At 46.3% G+C, this 10,000-nt stretch overlaps 1 protein-coding gene across 1 annotated transcript in view; it reads right to left on the bottom strand.

The window, feature by feature from the left end:
• LOC113818250 (uncharacterized) overlaps nucleotides 1-10,000 on the bottom strand; it is a 27,848-nt gene that overhangs the window by 834 nt on the left and 17,014 nt on the right. Inside the window, exons 10-25 of the mRNA XM_070144698.1 lie at nucleotides 9,738-9,881; nucleotides 9,200-9,367; nucleotides 8,499-8,664; nucleotides 6,864-6,979; nucleotides 6,620-6,709; nucleotides 6,170-6,395; nucleotides 5,776-5,965; nucleotides 5,461-5,644; nucleotides 5,147-5,342; nucleotides 4,023-4,249; nucleotides 3,615-3,779; nucleotides 3,232-3,360; nucleotides 2,365-2,510; nucleotides 1,346-1,436; nucleotides 791-952; nucleotides 339-435 (exon numbers count right to left, since the gene is read on the bottom strand). Of these exons, the coding sequence (XP_070000799.1) occupies nucleotides 339-435; nucleotides 791-952; nucleotides 1,346-1,436; nucleotides 2,365-2,510; nucleotides 3,232-3,360; nucleotides 3,615-3,779; nucleotides 4,023-4,249; nucleotides 5,147-5,342; nucleotides 5,461-5,644; nucleotides 5,776-5,965; nucleotides 6,170-6,395; nucleotides 6,620-6,709; nucleotides 6,864-6,979; nucleotides 8,499-8,664; nucleotides 9,200-9,367; nucleotides 9,738-9,881 (2,497 nt within the window). The remainder of the gene's footprint in view (nucleotides 1-338; nucleotides 436-790; nucleotides 953-1,345; nucleotides 1,437-2,364; nucleotides 2,511-3,231; nucleotides 3,361-3,614; nucleotides 3,780-4,022; nucleotides 4,250-5,146; nucleotides 5,343-5,460; nucleotides 5,645-5,775; nucleotides 5,966-6,169; nucleotides 6,396-6,619; nucleotides 6,710-6,863; nucleotides 6,980-8,498; nucleotides 8,665-9,199; nucleotides 9,368-9,737; nucleotides 9,882-10,000) is intronic.

Genomic DNA, 10,000 nt, shown 5'->3' with positions numbered 1-10,000 from the left:
ATAAAGTAAATCTAATCATATTAACTAAATCCAATCAACTTAAGTTTTACTGAATTAGTGGTTTTACTTAATCAAATCCTAACCTAATCAATTAAATCTAATCAATAATGAAATTAACTACACCTGACTTGAATAACAGTCTATATCAACTAAATCTAACTAAAATAAACTAATTCCATGATTAGATGTAAATCCCACCAAACCGCCTAAATCTCTCTCTCTCTCTCTTTCGCTCTCTCTCTCTCTCTCTCTCTCTCAACTACCTACATCCAAATGCTCATCCCTCCGCCCCCCCCCCCAACCCACCTCAAACCCATATCCTCAGCCTCACGCCCTACCTTTGGCGCCGAGCACACCATGGGGATTCTTGGCGTTCGGGAGCAGCGTCACCCTGAAGTCAACGGGGATGTCAAGTGCCGTCGGGGGCTTGTATTCCTGAAGGAGCGACAGGCGAAGGAGGTCGACGTCAGATATGATAAATGCAAATTTCTTGTAGAATATGCAATATACGCTAAGGCTGTGTTACAACTTTTATATTTCATTATCGTCATGGCCCCTGTACTTATAAGTTCTTTTGGCTTGATCTTTTAAGATATCATGCATGCAAATCTACGCAAAATATGCTTTATTCAAGGATTCTGTCATTCTATTTTTTCCATGTGACGCGGCGACCCACGGACCACTCCGTACCCACTCTCGGTACCCACTCCTGCATCTCGGGCTGTACGTCACGAAACCACTAAACTCCAATGACTAAGCTTCAACTCAAGTCATCCGAAGAGGCTCTCACCCAAGTGCCGTTGGAGAGCTTCTGGCCCGTGTTGGGGTTGAACTTGACCACCTCGGAGGTGAAGAACCCGACGCCCATGATGAAGGAGCCCTCCACCTGCCCCACGTCCACGTAGGGGCTCATGCTTCGGCCGCAGTCCTCGATCAGGTCCACGCGGCGGATCTGCTCAGCGCGAAGAGAGGATCAACTTTATCAACTAAATCTAAAATCAACTAATTCCATTATGATTAGATCTAAATCCAGCCAATATATATGTGTGGAATGATTAGGAATGTGTGGGTGTAATTATCCACATGGCTAACTATCTATATACACTACATAGCGCATTACCACCGACAGACACAAACAGACATAAACAAACACACAACTGCACACTTTCATATAATGCTACTACTTTCAGTATCACAATCTTTTACGTAAAAAATCCGCATTATGATAACAACACCGCACCCATACAGTAAGCAGCTCGAGCACCACCCAAAAAAGCAAAGTAAAGCAAGGCATAAACAAAGGACTTCCATCTAGCGGTCTACACACAAAGAGAGAGCACCTTACCAGATAAACTCCCGTGAGGACGTCCACCTCCACCTCCAGGCAGCAGCCGCCCCAGATATCGTAGCGTTCAGGATGCTCCTTCCCTGCGGTCCTGCATACAAAGGGGGATTTTACATGCGAATGATGCTAAGACGTGAGGGTTTGCCTCGATGGGGAAATAGACTCGTTTTTGCAATTTTAAAAGGTAGGAGGATAAGGAGGGACGGAAAAAGAGATAGATAAGGAGAGAGTGAGGGAGAGGATGGTGGGGGGAGGGAGAATGAGGAAAGCGAAGTAGGGAGGGAGGAAAGAAGAGCGAGAGAGAGGTGGTGAAGGTGGGGGAAAGAAAGAGACAGGGAGAATGGTAAAGAGCGAGACGGAGAATGGGAGAAAGAGGGGGAGTGGGAAAAAAGGAGAGAGAGAGAGCGAAAGGAAGAGGGAGAAGGGGAGAGAAAAGAGAAAGGGAGAGAGGGGGAGGAAGGAATTTGGGGAAAAGAGAGAGAGAGAGAGAGAGAGAGAGAGAGAGAGAGAGAGAGAGAGAGAGAGAGAGAGAGAGAGAGAGAGAGAGAGGGAGAGAGAGAGAGAGAGAGAGAGAGAGAGAGAGAGAGAGAAAGAGACAGAAATAGAAAGAGAGAAAGAGAAAGAGAGAGAGAGAGACACACACACACACACACACACACACACACACACACACACACACACACACACACACATATATATATATATATATATATATATATATATATATATATATATAGAGAGAGAGAGAGAGAGAGACAGAGAGACACATACACACACACACACACACACACACACACACACACACACACACACACACACACACACACACACACACATATATATATATATATATATATATATATATATATATGTATATATATATATATATATATATATATATATATATATATATATATATAGAGAGAGAGAGAGAGAGAGAGAGAGAGAGAGAGAGAGAGCGTCTGGAACAGCGCGGCCCCCAGGGTGCCATCAAGCCCACCCCGCGTCCTTTCCCTCACCAGTATCTCTCGCACAGGTCGACGTCCTCTTGGTGGCACTTCTTGACCAGCTCCAGCCACGAAGGACTCTTGCCCGTCTCCTTCTCCATCTTCTCCTTCACCACGTCCATCCTCTCCCTGAGGGCGGCGCTCGCTTTCCTCACGCCCTGCAAAGCCAAGGACTTCAGACTTTTCCCTTATTGCACTCTTTACTTGTTTATTCAGTTATTCCTTATCTATCTAAAAAAAAAAAAAAATATCGAGGTAAAGATGCATTGTATTTCAGGTTGGTGAAGACTAATGACAAGTTGATAGTCTGACAGGCCGGTGATGACGGATGACAGATGGATGATGATATTTGGTATCCTGTCTTTCGCCAATTATTCGACCTACTGACAGGTAATCTTTAGGTAATTGGCAAGATGGCGGTGATGATTTCTTTCTTTTAATTACATCATCATCATCATCCAAGTATGATACATTCAGCCAATATGATAATCGTCCTACATGCATCTTCGCCTAGAGATGAAGACAGAGATGAAAGACAGGATTCTTTTGCTGCAGAAGGTGTTGACGAAAAGGAAGAAAAAGCGGGGGGGGGGGGGGAAGGCCTCTGATTGGCAAGCGAAGCAGGTAGATTTTCTTCCTTTTTGTCGAAGAAAAGAAGGGAAATTGCGGGGTACAGGACTATATATATATTTTTTTTTATTGGGGGAGAAGGGATTTGTTTGTATGTTAATCCTAGGGGACTGCAAGCCTTTATCTGGTTTATCCTTGCTTCCTCCTTTCCAGGGACGCAGTCTACATTTCCACTGACGAGAGAGAGGGGAGCGGAGAAATAAACCTGGCGACAGAGAGAGGCACTCGGCACGCACGCCTTGCACTCACATGGGCGCACAGGTCCGTGCCGAAGGAGCCGCCCGTCACGAAGGAGTTGGCGCCCACCATGGTGTCCGAAGCCTTGACAACCACCTGCTCGAGGGGCACGCCCAGGGTATACGCCACCACCTGGGCCACCTGAGGAAGGGCAGATATTAGACTATGCGAAAGGGCAATAGGGCATTCAGCAGTGCCCGGTGTAAGCCATTCATTAATCACTGGTATTCAGTCAGTCTGTACTATCCATGTCCTTAAACTGAAGTAAATATGGCATACGAGTATTAGGATTAAATCTGCGAAAAGATAAAAATCAGAGAAAAAAAAGTGCGCGATTGAAAAAATATATTTGACTTTATGGCTGTTATTGTCGGACGTCTATTTGCTTTTATTACCTTGGTATTGATCCCTTGACCCATCTCGATGCCGCCGTGGGAGACCGCCACGGTGCCGTCGTACTCGTAGATGGCCACCTGCATGCCGTAGCGGAACATGGACGGGTAGTCGAAGGCGTACCACAGGGGCAGCACGCTCAGGCCGCGCTTCTTCCATCGGTTGCTCTGCAACAGGAGAACGCGTTTTATATATAAACACACGCACACACACACACATATGTATGTATATATGTATATATATGTACACACACACCCACACTCAGATATATATGTATATATATATTTTGTTGTTGTTGTTGTTTTATTGTTTTTTATTTTATCTATTCATTTTTTATTTTTCTATTATTATTTTTTTACACCTATATAGCACACAAGTCCAGTAGTTCCAGAAGCGATTCCTGCGCCCACCTTGTTGAATTCGGCGACGGCGGCAATGCGGGCGTGCACCTCGCCCTCCTGCAGCAGCATCGGCAGGATGTCCTCCTTGGCGACGTTCCTCTCGTGGGGCGGCGCCTGGATGCGGGGCACCTGCGGGGGAACCATGTTGACCATGCGCACTTGGTGCGGGTCCTTCTTCAGGTAGCTGGCCACGTGCTCCATCACGTTCTCGATGGCCGCGATGGCCTCCACGTGGCCTGTAGGGGGGGGGGGGCGTTAACGAGCGCGGATGACTGTGCAACATTATTTGCACAGACGCAATATATATATATATATATATATATATATATATATATATGCGTGTGTGTGTGTGTGTGTGTGTGTGTGTGTGTGTGTGTGTGTGTGTGTGTGTGTGTGTGTGTGTGTGTGTGTGTGTGTGTGTGTGTGTGCGTGTGCGTGTGTGTATTCATGTATACAGGTCGACATTTGAAAATTCGGCAACCTTCGAAGCTGAGCGGTGCCGGATCTTTTATGGTTATATATGCTGTTTATATTTAACAGAAAATGTATACGTGCACAGTCCTGTTAAGAAACCCAAACACTAAATGAAATGCGAATGAAATGTTAATGCTCACAAACTAAATGACATATTTTCCAGCACTTCCATTTCCTCTGTAATCGACAACGCACGGTTTCGTTTCACTCCACCTCTTCTCTCTTCACGGAAACAAGACCCAACAGCTGATTTTGGAGTACAGCGCCATCATAACTCAAACGGCGATTTCAGAAAACAGTAGCGCGCCAATGCAGTTAATTTGAAAATCCGCTCCGAAATCTATGCCGGAAATCTGAAGAAACCGGATTATCGATGGCCGGATTTTTTAATGTCAACCTGTATGTATATATATATATATATATATATATATATATATATATATATATATATATATATATATATATAAGTATGCATATATATGTATGAAAAGATATGTATGTAAAAAAGTAAAAGAAAATAAAATGAAGAAAAAAGTACAAATATATATATATATATATATATATATATATATATATATATATATATATATATATATATATATATATATATATATATATATATATATAAGGAAGGTAAACCAGACAACCGGCGGCCTTACCCGGCGTCCTGCACCAAGTGTTGGCGGCGGTGTCCGTGGTGGCGATCTTGGGCGTTAACGTCAGGTTAGGGATGTAATAGGCGCTCTGGACGGCGCCCCCCAGGAACATCACGGAGGGCTCGTTGGCCGCGTGACCCGCGTCCGTCGTCAGGTCCATCTTCAGGGCCGTGATTTTTCCGGAGTCGTCGAACCCGACCTGAAGTCAGCGCAAGTAACAGTCACCTTAATTAGCTGACACTGGATTCTGCTGCTACTGAACAGAATGCACACAACAAAACGACTAATAAAAACACAGGCAATAGACATTCACGCACTTCATACTGGGCGAGGTAGGGTTCCCGCCACCCGGCGTAGGTCATGTTGGTGTTGAGGTCGACCACCACGCGCACCGGCTGCCGCAACTTCCACGCGGCCACCGCAGCCGCCGTCGAAACCACGTGCTGGCGGCTGATCTTGGAGCCGTAGCCGCCGCCGATGCGTTTCACGGACACGTTGATGCTAAAACAAGTGAATTTAGGGCGCGGCTCAGCCTAGAAATTCTCCTTTATAAACTTTGCAATGTATCATGCAAACTGCAATGAACGACCCAATAAAACCCCGATCAAGGAAATTGTTTTCTGGTTACGTACTTGTTGGCTGGAATGTCCAGCACATGCGCGGTGGTGGCCTGGGTCTCGGAGGGCCACTGCGACGTGGAGAAGACGTCGCAGCCGTCCTCCGTCGGGATGACCCTGGCGGCGTGAGCCTCCATGTTCAGGTGGTACTGTGTCCCCATACTCAGGTCGCCCTTCAGCGTATGAGTCGCTTCCGCCAGAGCTCCTGCGGGTGTTGAGTGGACATTTAGGGGCGTTAAAGCATAAATGAAGACAGAGATCGCAGATTAAAATAAGGGTAAAGTAGAGGAAAAACTCTGGAGAGATGGCACATTTCCAGAAAAGACATGTCCTGCTTATAGAATGAATAAACTCCTCAAAATGCAACTATCACCAAGATCATCATGGCAGTACATCCATTCCGACCCACCGTCAGCGTTGCCAAGGGTCGCCGTCGCCTCCTTCCCTGTAAACATATCGATGCCAACGCTGACCCTGTTCTCCTTGATGGCCTCCTTGATCGTGAGAATGGGCTTCTTCACGTCCTCGTACTGCACCGTCACCATCTTGGCGGCGCGCACGGCCGTGTCGCGGTCTCGGGCCACCATAAGGCCAAGAGGCTGGCCAGCGTACTTGGTGCGTTCTTCTGCGAATACCTGGCGGGAAAGCGGAGTAGGTGGGTATTGGCGCCATGCAGAGGGGTTGGCATTAAAGTCGGCGATTTATGTTCATCAAAATCGGTTTTAATTTGTGTAAAACAAAAAGAATCTCCTCTTATATCATGATGAAATCCGGTGATTCCACAAAACGCATTTATTCTTTACATAATACACCCGGGTTATGGCAAGCTGGTGCTAGAATAGACAAAGGGCTTACTTACCGGGTCTGGAAAACGTCCCATAGTACCAACAAAGCTGTTTTTGCCTGGTATGTCCTCCGCCTTCACGAAGGACAGCACTCCCGGCAGTTTCTATGGAAAAAAAAAACATCACATACACTGAAATTCCTCCCACTATAAAGATTAATCCATACCATCAAAATCGAAAACATATTTCACAAATCTGCACCGGTCAGCCCAAGCCTGAAGCACTTTCACCCAAGTGCGACGTTCGACCAAAATTTACCATTGCCTCTGTCGTGTCAATGGAACTTATACGCGCATTGGCCTCAGCTGATTGGACGAAGGCGCCGTGCAGCTCGTTGGGCAGAGCGGGAACGTCGTCCAGGTACACAGCCTCACCTGCAGCAAGGGAGGGGGAGGAGATTACAAAGCATGCGAGAAAAATACCCATCCTTCCTTACGTTTGTGTAAGGAGAAGGAGAGGGAGAGCGAGAGCGAAGAGGATAGAGAGAGGAGAGGATAGAGAGCGAAGAGGATAGAGAGCGAAGAGGATAGAGAGCGAAGAGGATAGAGAGCGAAGAGGATAGAGAGCGAAGAGGATAGAGAGCGAAGAGGATAGAGAGAGAGAAGAGGATAGAGAGAGAGAAGAGGATAGAGAGAGAGAAGAGGATAGAGAGAGAGAAGAGGATAGAGAGAGAGAAGAGGATAGAGAGAGAGAAGAGGATAGAGAGAGAGAAGAGGATAGAGAGAGAGAAGAGGATAGAGAGAGAGAAGAGGATAGAGAGAGAGAAGAGGATAGAGAGAGAGAAGAGGATAGAGAGAGAGAAGAGGATAGAGAGAGAGAAGAGGATAGAGAGAGAGAAGAGGATAGAGAGAGAGAAGAGGATAGAGAGAGAGAAGAGGATAGAGAGAGAGAAGAGGATAGAGAGAGAGAAGAGGATAGAGAGAGAGAAGAGGATAGAGAGAGAGAAGAGGATAGAGAGAGAGAAGAGGATAGAGAGAGAGAAGAGGATAGAGAGAGAGAAGAGGATAGAGAGAGAGAAGAGGATAGAGAGAGAGAAGAGGATAGAGAGAGAAGAGGATAGAGAGAGAAGAGGATAGAGAGAGAAGAGGATAGAGAGAGAAGAGGATAGAGAGAGAAGAGGATAGAGAGAGAAGAGGATAGAGAGAGAAGAGGATAGAGAGAGAAGAGGATAGAGAGAGAAGAGGATAGAGAGAGGAGAGGAGAGGAGAGGAGAGGAGAGGAGAGGAGAGGAGAGGAGAGGAGAGGAGAGGAGAGGAGAGGAGAGGAGAGGGAGGGGAGGGGAGGGGAGGGGAGGGGAGGGGAGGGAGAGGGAGGAGAGGAGAGGAGAGGAGAGGAGAGGAGAGGAGAGGAGAGGAGAGGAGAGAGAGAGAGAGAGAGAGAGAGAGAGAGAGAGAGAGAGAGAGAGAGAGAGAGAGAGAGAGAGGAGAGGATCTGCGATGAAAGGTCCCGCCCAGTTACTTGGTGGGCAGCATAATACATTTTTGGTTCGTTTTTTAAAGGAAGGTCTGGTTATGCAACTGATCTTGAACACTTGACTCCTCTGCATCCTTCTTCCTTACAAGAGAAACAAGATTCCACTTCCCTGTTTACCTAATCCGTTGATAGTTAAATCAACGGAGTAAATAAACCTACTAAATCATTCCTTTTCATCTATCAGCCATTTGTTAAAAAACGAAAGGATAAAAGCGAAGGGAAAGCGAACCAGACCTACCCTCTGTGTTAAATCCCTAAGGACTGACAAAAACAGACAACGTCACGTTTACTCAGACATGTTTACTAAGACATATTTAATGAGATATACTTGCTCTGACATGCTTACTCGGGCATGCTAACTCTGACATGCTTATCCAGACATGCTTACTCTGATATGCGTACCCTGACATGTTTCCTCACCTGAAATCTGCGCCGCGGACTCCAGCTTGGGCACAGGCTCGCCGATGGGCCAGGACTCTCTGTTCATGTCGAAGGTCTGCTTGCCGGAGGAAAGCGGACGCTCGATGTTGGGTCCTGCGCTGCGAATGCTCGCCGGGACGCGGTCGCCTAGGATGCCCACGATCGTCTGGAAGGGAGCGAGGCATTGTACCGAAGGCGTTCCAGGACTCAGAGAAATTGCCCTTAAGTTATGGCGTCGACTCAGGGATCGCGTCGCCCCATTCCACACGCCGTGGCAACAGAGACGCCAGCAAACTCTCGCCTTCCTTGAGAATGACCGTCGCCCGGGGGACCATGTCTGACTCGCATATCTATTTATTCCTTTTTTTAGAGAATGAATTTCCTTTATTCGCACTATAGATTTTAAACTAAAATACTTTAACACCCATGTTTTGGCGAATTTTTAAACCAGCATAAGGTTAGAGTAAAATAAGATAAATGTGCATTATTGCAGACATATCATAAAGTATTGGTTTGACATTGTTGACTAAATATCATATTTGATGTTTCTATCTCGTTTCCTGTTCGTTATATTTATATTAAATTCAATAAAAAACTCCAAAACACTATGCATTTCCTAGCACCAATCAGTACTGTTATCATTCTTTAAGAGTGTCTTAACGGTACCTTAAGAAAAGAAGAAGAAAAACCCTAAGCCCCACCTTGTAGAGCAGGCTTTGTGCCAGCGAGGTCCTGTAGGCCGGCGTCGCGTCCTGCGGGTGGCTGTCTGGCTTGACCTCCTGCCCGACTAGCTTGGCGGCCTCCAGCACCGTCTCCGAGTCCGTGAGGCGGCGCCCCGTCAGGAAGTCCTCCGTCTGCGAGGCGTGAATCTGCGTGTCCAGGGAAGGTGTGCGTTGCAGTACGTGCTTTTGTTGGTTGTGGGTTAACGTCCTTGATGGGCATGGGGACCGTGGGACTCCGGTTTAGTTGAAGCCAAGTTTGCAGATTCCAGAACAGTTTTTTTGGATGTTTACATTTAGACACATACACACACACATACAACCACAAGTTTTTTTTTCCTTTTCCTTTTATCCCAGAGGAGTGATGTTTGCTCTTCTTTAAGAGATAGAATAACTATCCAAGAAGTGACATGCGAAATCATGAAATGTAAACATGAAATTTTTAAAATGAATCAAAAGTTCCATGGCATATAATAATATTGCCTTCGGTTGTAAATAATGAAAAAAAGAATCCACTTACGAACTCAGGGTTGATTCCGCCGTACAGAATTGTGGGTTTATTTAGGACCTTAAACCCGTCCTCTGGGTCCACCTCCATCTTGAAGGCGGCGTTCACATAGGCGTGTGCGTTGACTGCTCTCGGAGTGATCTTGAACGTGCGAACCTGCGGGAGGAGGTGCGTGGAGAGGACTTGGCAGGCTAACAATGCATCTTCCTGGTAGCTAATTTGATGTAAAACATTCGAAGGCTAATGTGACATGTAATAATTGTTCGACTCTGAAT

Source organism: Penaeus vannamei, chromosome 32, assembly GCF_042767895.1.
Source record: "Penaeus vannamei isolate JL-2024 chromosome 32, ASM4276789v1, whole genome shotgun sequence".
NCBI classification, from domain to species: Eukaryota; Metazoa; Arthropoda; class Malacostraca; order Decapoda; family Penaeidae; genus Penaeus; species Penaeus vannamei.
The sequence above is the reverse complement of the archived record's forward strand: the minus strand, read 5'-3'. Positions and strand labels throughout refer to the sequence as shown.